The sequence below is a fragment of the Trachinotus anak genome, unplaced genomic scaffold (genome assembly GCF_046630095.1).
Source record: "Trachinotus anak isolate AG129_WGS33_773 ecotype Australia unplaced genomic scaffold, CSIRO_AGI_Tana_v1 ptg000001l, whole genome shotgun sequence".
Taxonomy (NCBI): domain Eukaryota; kingdom Metazoa; phylum Chordata; class Actinopteri; order Carangiformes; family Carangidae; genus Trachinotus; species Trachinotus anak.
Genome location: NW_027273852.1, coordinates 20,270,556 through 20,284,893, shown reverse-complemented (window position 1 = coordinate 20,284,893; position 14,338 = coordinate 20,270,556). Strand labels below are relative to the sequence as shown.

The 14,338-nt window shown below is 40.3% G+C and overlaps 4 protein-coding genes across 5 annotated transcripts; all 4 read left to right on the top strand.

Moving 5' to 3' along the window:
* Positions 1-159: 159 nt before the first annotated feature.
* On the top strand, positions 160-2,210 carry LOC139624442 (gamma-crystallin M2-like). The gene is made up of 3 exons (XM_071483559.1): positions 160-467; positions 1,060-1,302; positions 1,727-2,210. Exons 1-3 carry the CDS (start codon positions 456-458, stop codon positions 2,000-2,002), a joined length of 531 nt encoding a protein of 176 aa, XP_071339660.1. The 5' UTR covers positions 160-455; the 3' UTR covers positions 2,003-2,210.
* Positions 2,211-3,061: 851 nt separating this feature from the next.
* On the top strand, positions 3,062-5,324 carry LOC139624417 (gamma-crystallin M2-like). Of its 2 annotated transcripts, none has more exons than XM_071483516.1 (3): positions 3,062-3,178; positions 3,461-3,703; positions 4,838-5,324. In XM_071483516.1, the coding sequence occupies exons 1-3, from the start codon at positions 3,077-3,079 to the stop codon at positions 5,108-5,110; spliced, it is 618 nt and encodes a 205-aa protein (XP_071339617.1). In that variant the 5' UTR covers positions 3,062-3,076; the 3' UTR covers positions 5,111-5,324. The 2 variants fall into 2 exon arrangements, with proteins under 2 accessions (XP_071339617.1, XP_071339627.1); XM_071483526.1 differs by lacking the exon at positions 3,062-3,178 and adding an exon at positions 3,208-3,345.
* Positions 5,325-6,501: 1,177 nt separating this feature from the next.
* LOC139624451 (gamma-crystallin M2-like) lies at positions 6,502-9,353 on the top strand. The gene is made up of 3 exons (XM_071483572.1): positions 6,502-6,631; positions 6,896-7,138; positions 8,075-9,353. Exons 1-3 carry the CDS (start codon positions 6,623-6,625, stop codon positions 8,345-8,347), a joined length of 525 nt encoding a protein of 174 aa, XP_071339673.1. The 5' UTR covers positions 6,502-6,622; the 3' UTR covers positions 8,348-9,353.
* LOC139618699 (uncharacterized) lies at positions 9,094-12,909 on the top strand. The gene is made up of 5 exons (XM_071474867.1): positions 9,094-9,228; positions 9,404-9,646; positions 9,851-10,125; positions 12,178-12,511; positions 12,637-12,909. The coding sequence occupies exons 1-5, from the start codon at positions 9,094-9,096 to the stop codon at positions 12,907-12,909; spliced, it is 1,260 nt and encodes a 419-aa protein (XP_071330968.1).
* Positions 12,910-14,338: the final 1,429 nt, after the last annotated feature.

Below are 14,338 nucleotides of genomic sequence, written 5' to 3'. Positions count from 1 at the left end.
GGCATTTAATGGTATCACTAACAGTACAGCTGGACTATTCCCCTGTTATTAATACATATACATTCACATTTTCTATGATGTTTTATCAACCACAGAGATCAAATTCACTACATAGTTAAATGCTGTGTTGCTTTGTGATGACCTCTGACATTCTGTGTGGAAACCTGTTGATGGATTAGTGACTAAAACGTGTCCATATCAATAAAGAGGGCACGGCGGGTCAGTAATTTGCCTGCTAGGACGTTTTGCATTGATGATTCAGGGATTTTTGCTCTATGCCCAGGATCAAGATTTTTGGCAGCGATGCCAGCGCATTAAATCCCCGCTCTTTGAAAAAACAGCTAAAGTGGGATCTGCTAACCCTTTGATTGAGGTTTATATAGCGGGACTCTGCTCCTGCTTTGTGAGACCACCATTTCCCCCCGTAGGTGACTGGCTCCAGCACTGTTTGCAGGATGAGTAGTAAGGTAAGAACGTTATATCTCTCATGTTTTCTGGCTGTAACGGTCTAAATGTGGGTAAAAGCCTTCATTTTAACCAGTGCAGTGCAGGATATATTGGAGATATAATATAAACTCAAACTTTCAGGTCTCTCTGGAAAGACTGGAGTTTTACACAGTTGCTGTAACTGTAATTAAACATTTATGCCATTACATTAAGCTGACATACACCCAGAGTAACTGGGATAACTTTGTCGCATGGATCCGTTAAGACTGGTAACAACTTTTGCACAGTTAAAACTGTTTGACTCTGTTTTACTGGCTTCTTACGAGGAAGAAAATCAACATGCAGGAAAGCACAAAACAAATATTTGGTGCTGTACTTAAGTCATTCACATCATTTCTAGTTAATACAGCAGGAACACACTTAATGCTGCAATATTAATATTGTATATTCAGAATGAAATGATCTTTATTGGCATGACCATAATTAAACATAGTATTGCTGAAGCAGATGCCAGTTATATATAATATGTCATATATATTCATCAGTATTTGATGAACTTTGGTGCCTTGATTTCTGATCCCGCCCTACATCTGCCTTCTCTCCTGGACCCAGATCATATTTTATGAGGACAGAAACTTCCAGGGCCGCTCCTATGAGTGTGACACCGACTGCCCTGACATGCACCCCCACTTCAGCCGCTGCAACTCCATCAAGGTGGAGAGCGGCTGCTGGGTGCTGTACGAGAAGCCCAACTACACCGGGTACCAGTACGTCCTGACCAGGGGGGAGTACCCAGACTACCAGCGCTGGATGGGCTACAATGACACCATCCGCTCCTGCCGTACTTTCTCCTATGTGAGTAAACCTTTTTGCCTCATCTATTTCTTGCTCTTGTGAAGTGGGTGGACTTGATATATGATGAAGATGTTTGTTGAAGGGTGTTTTACCCTGTTTTCTGTATTTCTGTGTGTGCATAAGGCAAAGACAAATAAATATATTGTTAAAAATGGTTTCACTTTCAAAAAAAGGAAAACTAACTGGATTTAACTTGAGATGGGGGAGTTTGTCAAAACCTTTCAAGATTATTTTCAACATCCAAAAACTGGGAAAAAATATGACTGATGTTTAGCTTTTTCCTAAACATGGGCAACTGAATAAATTAAAGGCCTTCAGAGATTCAGGACAAAATGAGTAAGACAACATCTCAGACACTCGCAGATGGCTCTAGAAGAGGAAACCCTTTGCACCGGTGCTGACCTAGTTCTGTATTTTACCCCAGACCAGTGAGGGGCCCTACCGCATCCGCATCTACGAGCGGCCCAACTTCCAGGGCCAGATGATGGAGTTCAGCGACGACTGCGAGTCGGTGCAGGATCACTTCCGCAGCCGCGACATCTACTCCTGCAACGTCATGGACGGCTACTGGACCCTGTACGAGCACCCCAACTACCGCGGCCGGCAGTACTTCATGAGGCCCGGGGAGTACCGCAAGTTCAGTGACTGGGGGGCCACCTGCGCCACCACCGGCTCCTTCCGCAGAATCACAGAGTTTTAATATTGAATCTCATTTGATTTTGTTTGATTTTATTTAACATTTCGGTTTCATCAAAACACCATATTTACCTCCTCTGAAAGTCATCTAATTGTGGGAACTGGTGATGATGGTAAAATAAAGTGGAGTGGGATGTTTGATTCGGCATTGACCCGGCATATCAATATTTTATTGTTTTAAATCACCAAATAAATGGCTCTATTGTAAACTATTTTCTCTGTGCTTGTGAATAAATATTTTTGGCATTGCCTGATTCATAAAAAGTCCATTTGGACATAGCAGCATGAAAGTGGGCGTGGTTATCCGCGGTACCGACAGTGAGTCACCCGCTGTGGCTTCCGATCAGCGGCCAGCCCAGAGAGGCGGCAGGAGCTCCACGCCGAAGCTGCTGTGGAGAACGACGTGTTTTAGACACGTAAAAATGCCCACAGAAAAACGCTGACATCCGTTAAAGTGTAGGCTATATTTTGAATATTTTCACCGGTGTATTTTGCCATTAAACAGCTCTTTCCTTTCCTGGAACTACATTTATTTCAACCGTTGAACTACCGTATCCCTACGTTTGACTCCAGCAGCTGATCTGCGGAGTGATACTTTGCACAGTAATTCAGTAGTTCAACGGTTCACCATCTGTAGTCCTGAAGGAAAGGGGAGAGAAACCGCTGAAAATACTCCAAATAAAGCGCACACCACACTTTTCTGTCTGTGGGCCTGGTTGGCTGGCTGAAACACAGGTGATACACTGGCCGGAGATGAGCTCCTCACACAACCACACGTTAAATAACCCCAGCTATCACTTTCATATAATTAGTTATTTTATTATGATCTTCTTTATGCTGCTGTTCCTCCTCTTTAATAATTACTTCCACTGTTGGATGAGTCCAGGTTAAGAACATCAGTACTGATAACGGTGTTACCAAACACATCAATCTGTTCCTCTACAGTACAGAACATATTCAGAAACCATTGTTTATAGGTATTTATTCATACACCTGTCTGTCTGTGTTCAATGTAAATATTCCGTTTCTTATTCACTGTGTGAATAGAATGAATTGTGCCTTTCAAAACAAACACAAGATGCTGAAAGAGCTGAGCAGTGACGGTTCCAGCGGCGGCCGCGCCGTGGCTGTTGCTGGAAGCTGTGCGGTCTGTTCCCCGGACAGAGGAGCTGACAAACGGGTAGGAAGACTCCTGTAGGGTCTCTGCTGACACCAGGCCTCGTTTGAATAACAACACAGGCCGCAGGCCGATGTATATAAAGGCGGCCCTTACCTTGTAGTGCTCAAAACACAGGAGGAGGTTTGACCAACATTCAGCATTCAACAGCAGCTTTCAACATGGGGAAGGTTTGTGTCAAGTTATAGATGAAGACAGTGTCCGACACCTCAGGGTTTGTGGGTCATTTTGTTTAAAAAAAAAAAAGCGCTAAATGTGACAGATTGTGTTTTCCCGCTGCATCAGATCATCTTCTACGAGGACAAAAACTTTGGAGGCCGTCACTATGAGTGCATGAGCGACTGCGCCGACCTGCACTCCATGTTTGAGCGCTGCCGCTCCATCCGGGTGGAGAGCGGCATGTTCATGATCTACGACCGTCCCGGATACATGGGAAACCAGTACTTCCTGAAGAGGGGAGAGTACTCTGACTACCTGGGCATGACCGGCATGAATGACTGCGTCAGGTCCTGTCGCATGATCCCCTTGGTAAGGCTTTCTGTAACTTCACTTACCAACTTTCTTAGATTTTTGTCAGTATAAGCCTAAAAAATGTAGGACAAATGTCAATATAAACAAACCAAAATTCAACTGCAAATGTTACATATGCACCCAGATCTGCTCTTGCATTAATAGATAAGAGGTAAAGGTAACACTTTACTTTTAGTCCACATATTTAACAGTTATTAGCAACATGCAAACTTAATATCATGATTTGTTTATACAGCAGCCTCCAATTATGGATGCCCACAGGAGGAGTTATAGTTATTCATAAATACATAAACACTTATACCTGCTTACACCCACATTACAATGTGTTATAAACTGTTTATTCAAAGTTTATATACTGCGTATCAATGCTAAACAAGGGGACTTAAAGTAAAGTGTTACCAAAGTATTAAATTAAGCAATTTAAAGGATCTCTTGGTACATTTCACTATGTGTATTTGTAAATGTATATACTTAATTGAAAAAAAGTGTAGTTCTTTTTTTTTTTTAACGCCACCCATAAGTTGTTTTCTTTATTAAAATTAGTTTTAGTTCCATCCTAGTTACCAAGTATTGGCTTAGTCCAAACTGTATTAATAGATATTGTTGTAATGTTAATACATTTTTTCACTTTCTGGTTCTGAGTTAGAGCAGCTGTTAGCAGCTGCTTAGCTTAGCATAAAGACTGGAAATGGAGGAGCAGCGTGCCTGGCTGTGTCCACAGGTAACGAAAACTGTGTCAGCGGCTCTAAAGCTCACTAAATGACATGTTATATCCTGTTTATTTAACACGGTCAAAAACCAAAGAGGAAAAGCGCCAGTTAATCATATTATGAGGAGATTTGTGCCCAAATATTTCTAGACTGGGACCAGACTCTGTATTTTTTACCTTTGGACAGAGCCAAGTTAGCTGTTTTCCCCTGTTTCTAGTCTTTATGCTAAGCTAACTAGCTATTTGTGGTAGCTTCATATTTAGCGTACAGGCGTGTGTGGTATCAGTCTTCGCGTCTAACTCTTGACAAAGCAAATAAGCTGTTTCCCAAATTGTCAAGCTATTTCTTTAGGATCTTTGACATAGAATTTGTAATTGACTTTTGCTGGGATTTGACACTCTGATCGTTGGGTCCTCTTCAGCACAGTGGCAGCTTCAGGATGAGGCTGTATGAGCATTTTGACATGAGAGGTGAGATGATGGAGCTGACGGGCGACTGTCCCAACCTCATGGACCGTTTCCACATGTCCCACTTCAACTCCTGCAACGTGATGGATGGCCACTGGCTGCTGTATGAGCAGCCCCACTACAGGGGACGTCACTACTACCTTAGGCCCGGCCCGTACAGGAGCTTCAGTGAGTGGAACGGCAACAGCTCCAGGATCAATTCCATCAGGCGTCTCATGGATCTCTAAAGACAGAAAAACGGTTCTTGTGAGATGCCTGCTCTTTGCCTTGTTTCACACGCTGAATAAAATGGCATCAGTGCTCAAGTGTATTCAGTTTTGTTCTTGCTCTCTGCGTTTGGAGGGCATGTTTCCTCGAGAGGATGTGACGTGGTCTTGGCCTGACACTCTGACTCTCATCCAAGGATTGAATAAAATACTGGAAGCACTGACACTTACCACACCGAGACTCCAGTGTTATCTATTGTAGAGCTGAAGGAAAGTCTTTCTGCTTCTACACTTTTCACCCTTTCTACTTTTCATTGACACACATACTTTAAATGATACAGTTCAAAGAGTAAAATAGATTTAAAACTGAACATCTTTAGGCTTGAGGTGTTAAGTTTATTAAAGGTCCATTTAGTTGTGCTGGTGCTTTTGATCACATCACATGATCTTTATCAGCAAGTGGAGTTTTGAATTGTTTCTAAAGCCAAGAGTTTGCCCCTGTTGTCTGAAAAGCTGATATTTAAAGAGGTCAGAAGAACGTCTACATTTCCTCGACTACTGGGCAGTCATCAGCTGATGAAGATCTTGTAATTTGAGCGAACAGTGAGTTTATTTTTCCACAAATACAAAATTCCACAAATTGGTACAAGGATAAATTCACTAAAAAATGGAGATTTAAACCTTCAAAGTATTTTTTTTTTAGCAGTGTGTGAAATAGTGTTTATGTCTATTTATTTGGACAAAAACATAGATCTCCACCAGAGGGCAGTAGTTAAAAGTTGAAATTATTGATATCACAAGGTCAGACTAACATGTTGACAAAAAAGGTCCACAAGTACTCATTTTTACCTCACCTGGTACCAGGTGCACTACATTATAAAACAAAGGGAGAGGTTTAGTTGAACAATATCAGATCTTCAAACAGAATACAAATGATGTATAAGGTGCTGTTAAAGACATTATGAAAAAAAATATTGGCGATGTAGTTTCTACTAAAGCTACTAAAAACATCATTGTCCTGGAGTAAGAATATGAAACTTTACAAGACATGACAATAAAAACAAAAGCATAGTTCAGACTAGAGAGTGCAAGTATTTGTCTTTGTAAAATAATATCAAACTTATGTAAAGAAATTATGTAAAGAAAAAGATGAAAAAAATGTGATACCAGTTCTCCATTGGTGTCAGAAATCATCCATATGAGCAGCTTCGATCACAGCATAAACTAGAAAGTAAAAGACAGTGCTGTAATTTTAGAAGTAATACAGAAACACTAGTCATTCAGTGATGACGCAGTCATACAAAATCTGCCACAACAACACAAGCCCAGCCACAACCTGTCAGCTCTCACCTGCACAAACATCACTCCTACACATCTCTTCAGGACAACACGGCGACACAAACACCAAAGATTCCTGGCTATTACAATATGAATGACACATGCAGAGTCTGCATTTCACATTCACTATATATGTGACAGGTGGGAGTCTTCAAAGAGCTGGATGCATCACACAGGGCAGGCAAACGGGCCAACATGGGAAAGGTAAACATCACAGCTCCCAGCACACTCCCAGGGGTGACTCTATGTATACTGTTCATGTTGATATGAGATAGAGAAAATGCTCTTATTGTGAAGTAAACAATGTGCAGACAGGCCTCCAGGTTTTTCCTTTGAATTCTTCAGCTACTGAGACTCATTACTGGTTATATCTTTGAATCAAAACAATAGAACGTGGACTGAACCGACCCAGTAGATTGAAAAAAAAAAACAATCTAAACAAAACCGTAAACCAATTTCCATGTCTAGATTATCTTCTATGAGGACAAGAACTTCTCTGGGCGCCATCTTGAGTGCAGCAGTGACTGTGCGGACCTGATGTGCCTCCTCAGCCGCTGCTGCTCCGTCAGGGTGGAGAGTGGCTGCTTCATGATCTATGAGAAACCCAACTACACTGGCAACCAGTACTTCCTGAGTAGTGGGGAGTATCCCGACTTCCATCACTGGATGGGTTTCACCGACTCCATCAGCTCCTGTCGCCTCATCCCCACGGTGAGCTACTGTCTCTGGGCAAAACCAAGGCTTAAACCAAAATTACAAAGATACATTAGCTTGGTAATGTATTGAGAGACTTATTGGATATTACTAGATACTAAATCATTTTATTGTTGATGTGTTGGAGATTTCCTTCTCCAACCAGATCAGTGCTCCTTAACATAACAATTAATTCAGTGCTATACACAAAATGTCACGTAATCTGATTATTAGAGTTTCATACTGCCTCATGCTGTCATTTCATTTTAAAGAGCTGCTACTCTGCGTTTCAGATTAAGTTTTAGTGTTGGATGTTTTTCTACATGTTTTTTAAAGATGTCAAGAACAAAATCTTTGGGGGAAACACTAAACTTTTGTTATTTTTGGCATGAAAATAATTTCATTTGAAGAGCTAAAGAGAACCATAATTGTAGCTCAGTGAGGCTGTATGGAAAAGTGGTGATTTGAGTTAAATGCTAACATGGTCAAAATGATGAACGTATCATACTGATGCTAAGCAGGTACATTATTGTTCATGTTGATCACTGTAGTTTAGTGTGTTAGCATGCTAGAATTTGATAATTAGGAGTAAATGTAAAGTGCAGCTGAAGCTGATGGGAAAAACTTTTGTTAAAACTTAAGTGCATACATTTTGAAATGACTAATTGATTCTTTGTGTAGATATTTATAGACATAATTAAATATAACATATGCCCATTATAAAATGATTCTACGATGTGTATTGTAGAGGTCTTTAAACATATGTACACATTTATATTTTTGTATTAGTCTAAAACTGGTTTAGTATTTACATTTGTACTATTTTACTATCAGCTTGTCAGTTTTCTATAGAGTAGTTTGACTTGCACTGGTTTGTATGACAAGTGCTACGTAAATAAAGTTTAATTGATTGATTGACAGATTAAATAATTCCCCTCTCCTATCTCGAACCAGGCACCTGGCTCGTTCAACATGTGCCTGTATGAGCGAATCGAGTTTGGGGGCCAGATGATGAACCTGGTGGACGACTGCCCCAGCGTCATGGACCGCTTCCACATAAACGACATTTTCTCCTGCAAAGTAACCAGCGGCAACTGGCTCTTCTATGAACACCCAAACTACCTCGGCAGGATGTACCTGATAAGGCCTGGAGAGTACAAGAGGTTCAGCGAGTGGGGCGGCAGGAGCGCCAGGGTCGGCTCCATCAGACGCATCATGGACTATTAATCTGTTTTGGAGATGCATCCCAGAGCTGCATGGAGGTTTTGGAAAGACCTCATGCTCAGATAGTGGCTTACAAGATTATAGAAAGTACAAAATACTGAGGCTCAGTGACTTGTCCTGAAAAGCCTTTGAAATATTAGTTGGAATAAGAATTGTTGATATTCGGATGGATGCAAAGCACTCACCATACACCAAGAGCACAAACAACAACAAAACATTTCTGGACCTGTTCTTGATCAAACACTCACCATTGTAATAAAGCAATTGCAAAATGGAGTCTTCATAGTCTATTCAGTTGTGAGGAGGACCTCAGGCATTGAGTTGTGGATACTGTAACCATTAGTAACCTTAGCAATATATAAGTACAATTATATTCGATCTATGATGAGTGGAAGATTTATGTTCTTCATATGAAGTTATATTCAACATGTTATTCTACCTCAGGAATTGTGTTAGGCCTGTGTTCGTGTCAGATTAAAAAAAAATTCTGTAAATATCTCTTTAGTTGATATATTGTGCAAATTATCATGTGTTGCTCCTGTTAAATATCAATTTAATCTTGCTGATGCTGTGCAGCACTCCCTCCGTCAGTCTATTGTATGGTGGCATTTTCGGGAGGAAATTGTGATGAACATGGAGGAAAGAACAATAACTCATCGCACACCAAGAGTCATCTATACATAAACAGATTTTTCCTCCCCATCTCCTCCCCACCCCTGATCCATCATCACTGTGAGCGATATATTTGAATGACAATACTTTATGCTGTGCAATCACACAGCTGCCTTTTCTTTCTTTTTTTTTTTTTTATAAAGCACAGTGGCTTGGCTCAGGGACAGCATTGGCCGGTAATACAGTCTGATGCCAACATAACCATGGGAAAGGTAAAGAAAATGAACTGTTATGGTTATATTAACACTTTCTACATACCTGTATTTTACTGAATTTGACTTTTTTGTCTGATGAATTTCTGTACCACCACAGCACTGTATTAAAAGTGGAAACTATCCTTCTGTGTGTTTGTGTGTGTGTGTGTGTGTGTGATGATTGCTTTCGCAGATCATATTTTATGAGGACAGAAACTTCCAAGGGCGCTCTCATGAGTGCAGCAGCGACTGTGCTGACCTTCACTCCTACTTTAACAGATGTAACTCCATCAGAGTGGAGAGCGGCTGCTTCATGGTCTACGAGAGGCCCAACTACATGGGCAACCAGTACTACCTGAAGAGAGGGGAGTACTCTGATAACCAACGTGTGATTGGCATCAATGACTGTGTCAGATCTTGTCGTATGATTCCCCAGGTAGGTCATAAAGATCTGGGTTCAGATTTAACTTAAAGGTTCCGCTAATTATTAACAAGTGTAGTTTTTTGACAACATTAAAGGCTTGTTCTTTGTAATCATCAATCAATCATTTGCAATCATCAAATGAAAAAAAATTTCTGGACATCAATGAGATATGTTACAGTACTGGAGATAGTAATAGAGTCTTCTATCCTGTGCCAGCACCAAGGCTCCTACAGGGTGAGGCTTTACGAACGCTTTGACATGTCCGGCCAGATGCACGAGCTGGTGGATGACTGTCCAAACATTCAGGACCAGCTCAGCATGGCCGATTTCAACTCCTGCAACGTGATGGACGGCCACTGGCTGCTGTATGACCAGCCCAACTACAAGGGCAGAGTGTACTACCTGAGGCCAGGAGAGTACAGGAGATACAGCGACTGGGGAGGCGTCAGCCCGAGAGTCGGCTCCCTCAGAAGAATCACAGACTTCAACTGAAGTCTAATCCATTTAAATGCATCTTTCCCTGAGTTTAACTGTTCTGTTTTCCCAATAAACTTGAACTGCTTCATGAAACATAAATGATGTTTTGTTCTGTGTATTTGCCTGTTCTCAGTTGTGGTTTGTTGCCTCGTACTACAACACTAAAAATAATAGTTACTAGAATTATAACTTTGTAAAATACCAATAAAATTTGTGAGTGTAGGTGCAGGTGTTTCTTCTTTCAGTTTTGGTATAGAAAATATCTACTGTCCGACAGCTGTGGACCAAAGAATTTAACTATGATGGGCTCTGGTTAGTCTGTCCACTGTAGTTTATCTCCTCCATGCCTAGACATACCATACCAAACCCCTGTGCCCCTGATGGGGTTAACTGGTTTCTATGGTGACAGAATTTATCCATATGATTAATGTTCAACATAAAAAAAACTATATACAGAGTGGTATTGCAGACTGGAGAGTGTGAGACATGAAAAGCTGAGCTGAACATAGTGATTCTGGACAGACCCAACAGCAAATGACAGAATATGAGGTAAACAGTAACAGATCAGGATGGATCTAGTACAGCAGGACTCAGGCACAGCAATATATAACAAACAGCATAGGAGCATGAAACTCCTTTTACCAAATCAAAAACTGAGAAAAGATAAAAATAAATTGACTGAAACTGAGTGATAATGATGAGTGTCATATTACTTATGACTAACATAACTATACCTTGATATATCTTAAAATACACTTATAAATTAAGAGAATTTTACATGTTCTGTCTATGGCTGTCTTAATCTTTAGAGAATTACCTCAGTTACAGTTACAAGACAGTATTTATTTTGACAAACAGTCAACCAAATGTCCAACAAAATGTAATTTGTATACCACTACTACTAATAATAATAATAGTCATAATAATAACATCTATGTGTTTGCAGATGCTCCTAGCTTTTTTGTTTTGTTCATATCAATGAAATTACTATAGTCAGTTATTTTACGTAAGTAAATAATATTAAACATTGCTATCAAACATCATTAACATTATAACATAAATATATATTTACAGATTTTATGTAACAGGCATATGGTAATATCCAGCATGAAAACTGCACCATAAACTAACACTGGTCATTGATGTTTACTATATATGTAGTTTTGACTCCGTAAAGCACCAAATATTAACCATGACACCATATGAAATATTTTCCAAGATAGATAAATAATTAGTCACAATTAAAGAGATAGGTCTCACAACCTGTAGTGGATACCAGTGTCATGAAATAAAAATAATGGTCATTATGTGATATATCTGGGCCCAGTATTGGGACAACATGGCAATGTTGTCGTGTATTTTTAAAGGGGAATGCTTGAAAGAGTCAAATATGGCTGTCATACATCAAGGGAATTGTAGTCCACTATGTCAAAACTGTCAGATACTTTAACAAAAATGACGTACCACACCTGAAGCTGAGGGTGAAGAGTTAGTAAATGAAATAAAAGTAAACAGAAGCATCCCATACACATACAGGTAACATACACAGCATTGTAACACTGTACAAATCCTAATAAAATCCTTATATCCAGTGTAGCATATGGGACAACAGCACAGTACACACTTACTTATTTGCATACAGTGGGGTTGCTCAGGTAGCACAGTAGAGAAAGTGAATGGCTTACTGCTCTGTTACACAACATATTTAATGCGAAAGGGCTGTTCCATATTGTTCTGCAGCCATTGTCCACTGGATGTGTGGATACCATACTAGTCTTTTCCTTTGTCCATGCATGTCAAAACACCAAACCAGTTAATTATTTATCCTTTTTTCAAATACAAATCTATATTTCTGACCCAATGTTGTGCTCCAACAAAAAGGTAAACATGTGCCAGTAGCCTTCAATTATAACTATGAGAGAATTTGAATAACAATACTTTGTTTGTCAAGAGGTAGTATAAAAAGCCCTGAAAACATGGGGAATCTCTCCAACGGAGACCATGGGCAAGGTAAGTACTGTTTTTCCTCTCTGCTCAGATTAAAAAGGTTGTCAGTTTGCTCTCAGTATGTTGTATGTCCAGCTGGACTCTTACTGTCATGTAGTTTGGCAAACATGTCCGACAGCTCATGACACTTGTACCTTTGTTTTCCCTCAGATCATCTTTTACGAGGACAAGAACTTCCAGGGTCGGAGCTATGAGTGCAGCAATGACTGCACGGACCTTCACTCGTACTTCAGCCGATGCAACTCCATCAGGGTGGAGAGCGGCTGCTTCATGATCTATGAACGACCCAACTTCATGGGCCACCAGTACTTCATGAGGAGGGGAGAGTATCCTGACTACCAGAGGTGGATGGGCTTCAGCAGCTGTATCCGCTCGTGCCGCATGATTCCAGTGGTAAGTGGGAGACTATGAAAGACGTTTCGGCATGGCTCTTGCTTTAAAGTTTATGTTCATTTCACAAACTGACCTCTGTGTTAACGCTATTTGTCATAAGCATAACTTTTCCTTTGGTTCCACAGTACCGAGGCTCCTACAGATTGCGTATCTACGAGAAACCCGACTTCAGTGGTCACATGATGGAGTTCATGGATGACTGTCCCTGTGTGTCTGACCGTTTCCATCACCGCCACGTCTACTCCTGTAATGTTATGAATGGCTACTGGATCTTCTATGAGTACCCCAACTACCGTGGCAGACAGTACTTCCTGAGATCTGGGGAGTACAGGAGGTACCGCGACTGGTGCGCCACCTGCGCCATTGTCGGCTCCTTCAGGAGGGTCACCGAATTTTAGTCATCAAGCGAAACCTTGCTGTAAATATCAAACACTTTGTTTATTAAAGATGTTGAATTTTTAACCTTCTTTGTGAATGTGTTTTCATTGATTTGTCAAATATTGGATTGAAAGGCATCCAACAGTGTGACTTTGTTGTGTGTAGCTTTAATAGGGCTGGGCTGCTAACACTTTGTCTGTTTGGTTTGCAAATGTTGTACTTACTCTGTAAATACTGTGAACAAGAGGGTAAAAAAGACTTAAAAAAAAATATTGCTTATTCCTTAACAGTAGGTAACAAGTAAGCATCCATAACTGTACTGTACTGGTTCAAAGCAAATAAACTACCCATCAAGTGGGCAACACTTGTTAAATCTTGTTTTGATTCACTTATGTTCACTGTTGTACTCTGTAGAATATAAATCATTATCATTATATACAACTTATTTATTATATACTGTATAAATCCATTTTCCTGTTGGTACATTGATGCTCCTATAATTTACTGGTAATTAAAAACATAAAATAATCACTTATTAAATTCCTCAAAATTGTGGTATTGGATTTATTCACATGCTGAACATATGTTGTTGTATTTTCAAGTAAAGATGAGAGATTGTCTTTGTTTTGCATGTTTGCCAAGTCTTGGCACAGAAGTCCCAAATCAAGGGCCACCATCAAGTCATTATGTGCCCTTAACTGATTGCAGTGCCATTTATAATTTTACTATTACAGAAAGAGTTATATTCAATTAATAACAGCAATAAACTTGATTGAATATATTACTTACCCTCTGCCAGCTCTGTGCAGCCTGTGGTACAGGATGCAGAACAGCAGAACCTTGATTAAGTCGCTTGTCTAACCCACAACTAGTTGGTATAAAGAGGGTGATGTAATGAGTGAGGGCGAGAGAAAGAGAAAATCATCATATTTCTAAAATTACCTATCACGGTCATTTAAGGAACAGGTATAATGTTAAGCCAGCATCAAAATAAACTAAAAGCATCATCACAACAGAAGTTATCTGAAGTCACTTTTCAAAAACAGCCACAGACACCCAACAATTCCCACTGTGAGCAGCACTTGGCAACAGTGGCAAGAAAAAACTTCTTTTTAAGAGGCAGAAACCAGGCTCAGGGTGGGCGGCCATCTGCCTCAACTACAGTGTACTGTGTGTGTTACCACCCACTTCTTTCCACCTGGTGGAGTGAGAAGCCACTCTGGGAAGGTATTGCTTCTTCCCCCCGATCCCTACCCCCCTTCATGAAGATGTCCAACCAGAGTTGCTGGTGCATGATCCCTCTCAGGCTTCCCACTCACAAAAACTACATGTGCATTTGTTGGCACATGTTCAGACAGGCACAAGTATCAGCTCTGCAGTATATCTTAATTATTGTTCAAACTATAACTGTACAATTTGTTCATACGTGTCACATGGACTCACTTCAAC

What these genes read in the sequence shown, in the direction of transcription:
- LOC139624442 (XM_071483559.1), top strand. An exon ending in CCTGCCGTACTTTCTCCTAT is followed by an intron (nt 1,303 to 1,726) that starts GTGAGTAAACCT and finishes ATTTTACCCCAG; the next exon opens with ACCAGTGAGGGGCCCTACCG.
- LOC139624417 (XM_071483516.1), top strand. Translation starts at nt 3,077, where the DNA reads ATGCTGAAAGAGCTGAGCAGTGACGGTTCCAGCGGCGGCCGCGCCGTG. An exon ending in ACAGAGGAGCTGACAAACGG is followed by an intron (nt 3,179 to 3,460) that starts GTAGGAAGACTC and finishes CCGCTGCATCAG; the next exon opens with ATCATCTTCTACGAGGACAA. An exon ending in CCTGTCGCATGATCCCCTTG is followed by an intron (nt 3,704 to 4,837) that starts GTAAGGCTTTCT and finishes GGTCCTCTTCAG; the next exon opens with CACAGTGGCAGCTTCAGGAT.
- LOC139618699 (XM_071474867.1), top strand. Translation starts at nt 9,094, where the DNA reads ATGACAATACTTTATGCTGTGCAATCACACAGCTGCCTTTTCTTTCTT. An exon ending in AGAATCACAGACTTCAACTG is followed by an intron (nt 10,126 to 12,177) that starts AAGTCTAATCCA and finishes GTTTGCTCTCAG; the next exon opens with TATGTTGTATGTCCAGCTGG. An exon ending in CGTGCCGCATGATTCCAGTG is followed by an intron (nt 12,512 to 12,636) that starts GTAAGTGGGAGA and finishes TTGGTTCCACAG; the next exon opens with TACCGAGGCTCCTACAGATT.
- LOC139624451 (XM_071483572.1), top strand. An exon ending in CCTGTCGCCTCATCCCCACG is followed by an intron (nt 7,139 to 8,074) that starts GTGAGCTACTGT and finishes ATCTCGAACCAG; the next exon opens with GCACCTGGCTCGTTCAACAT.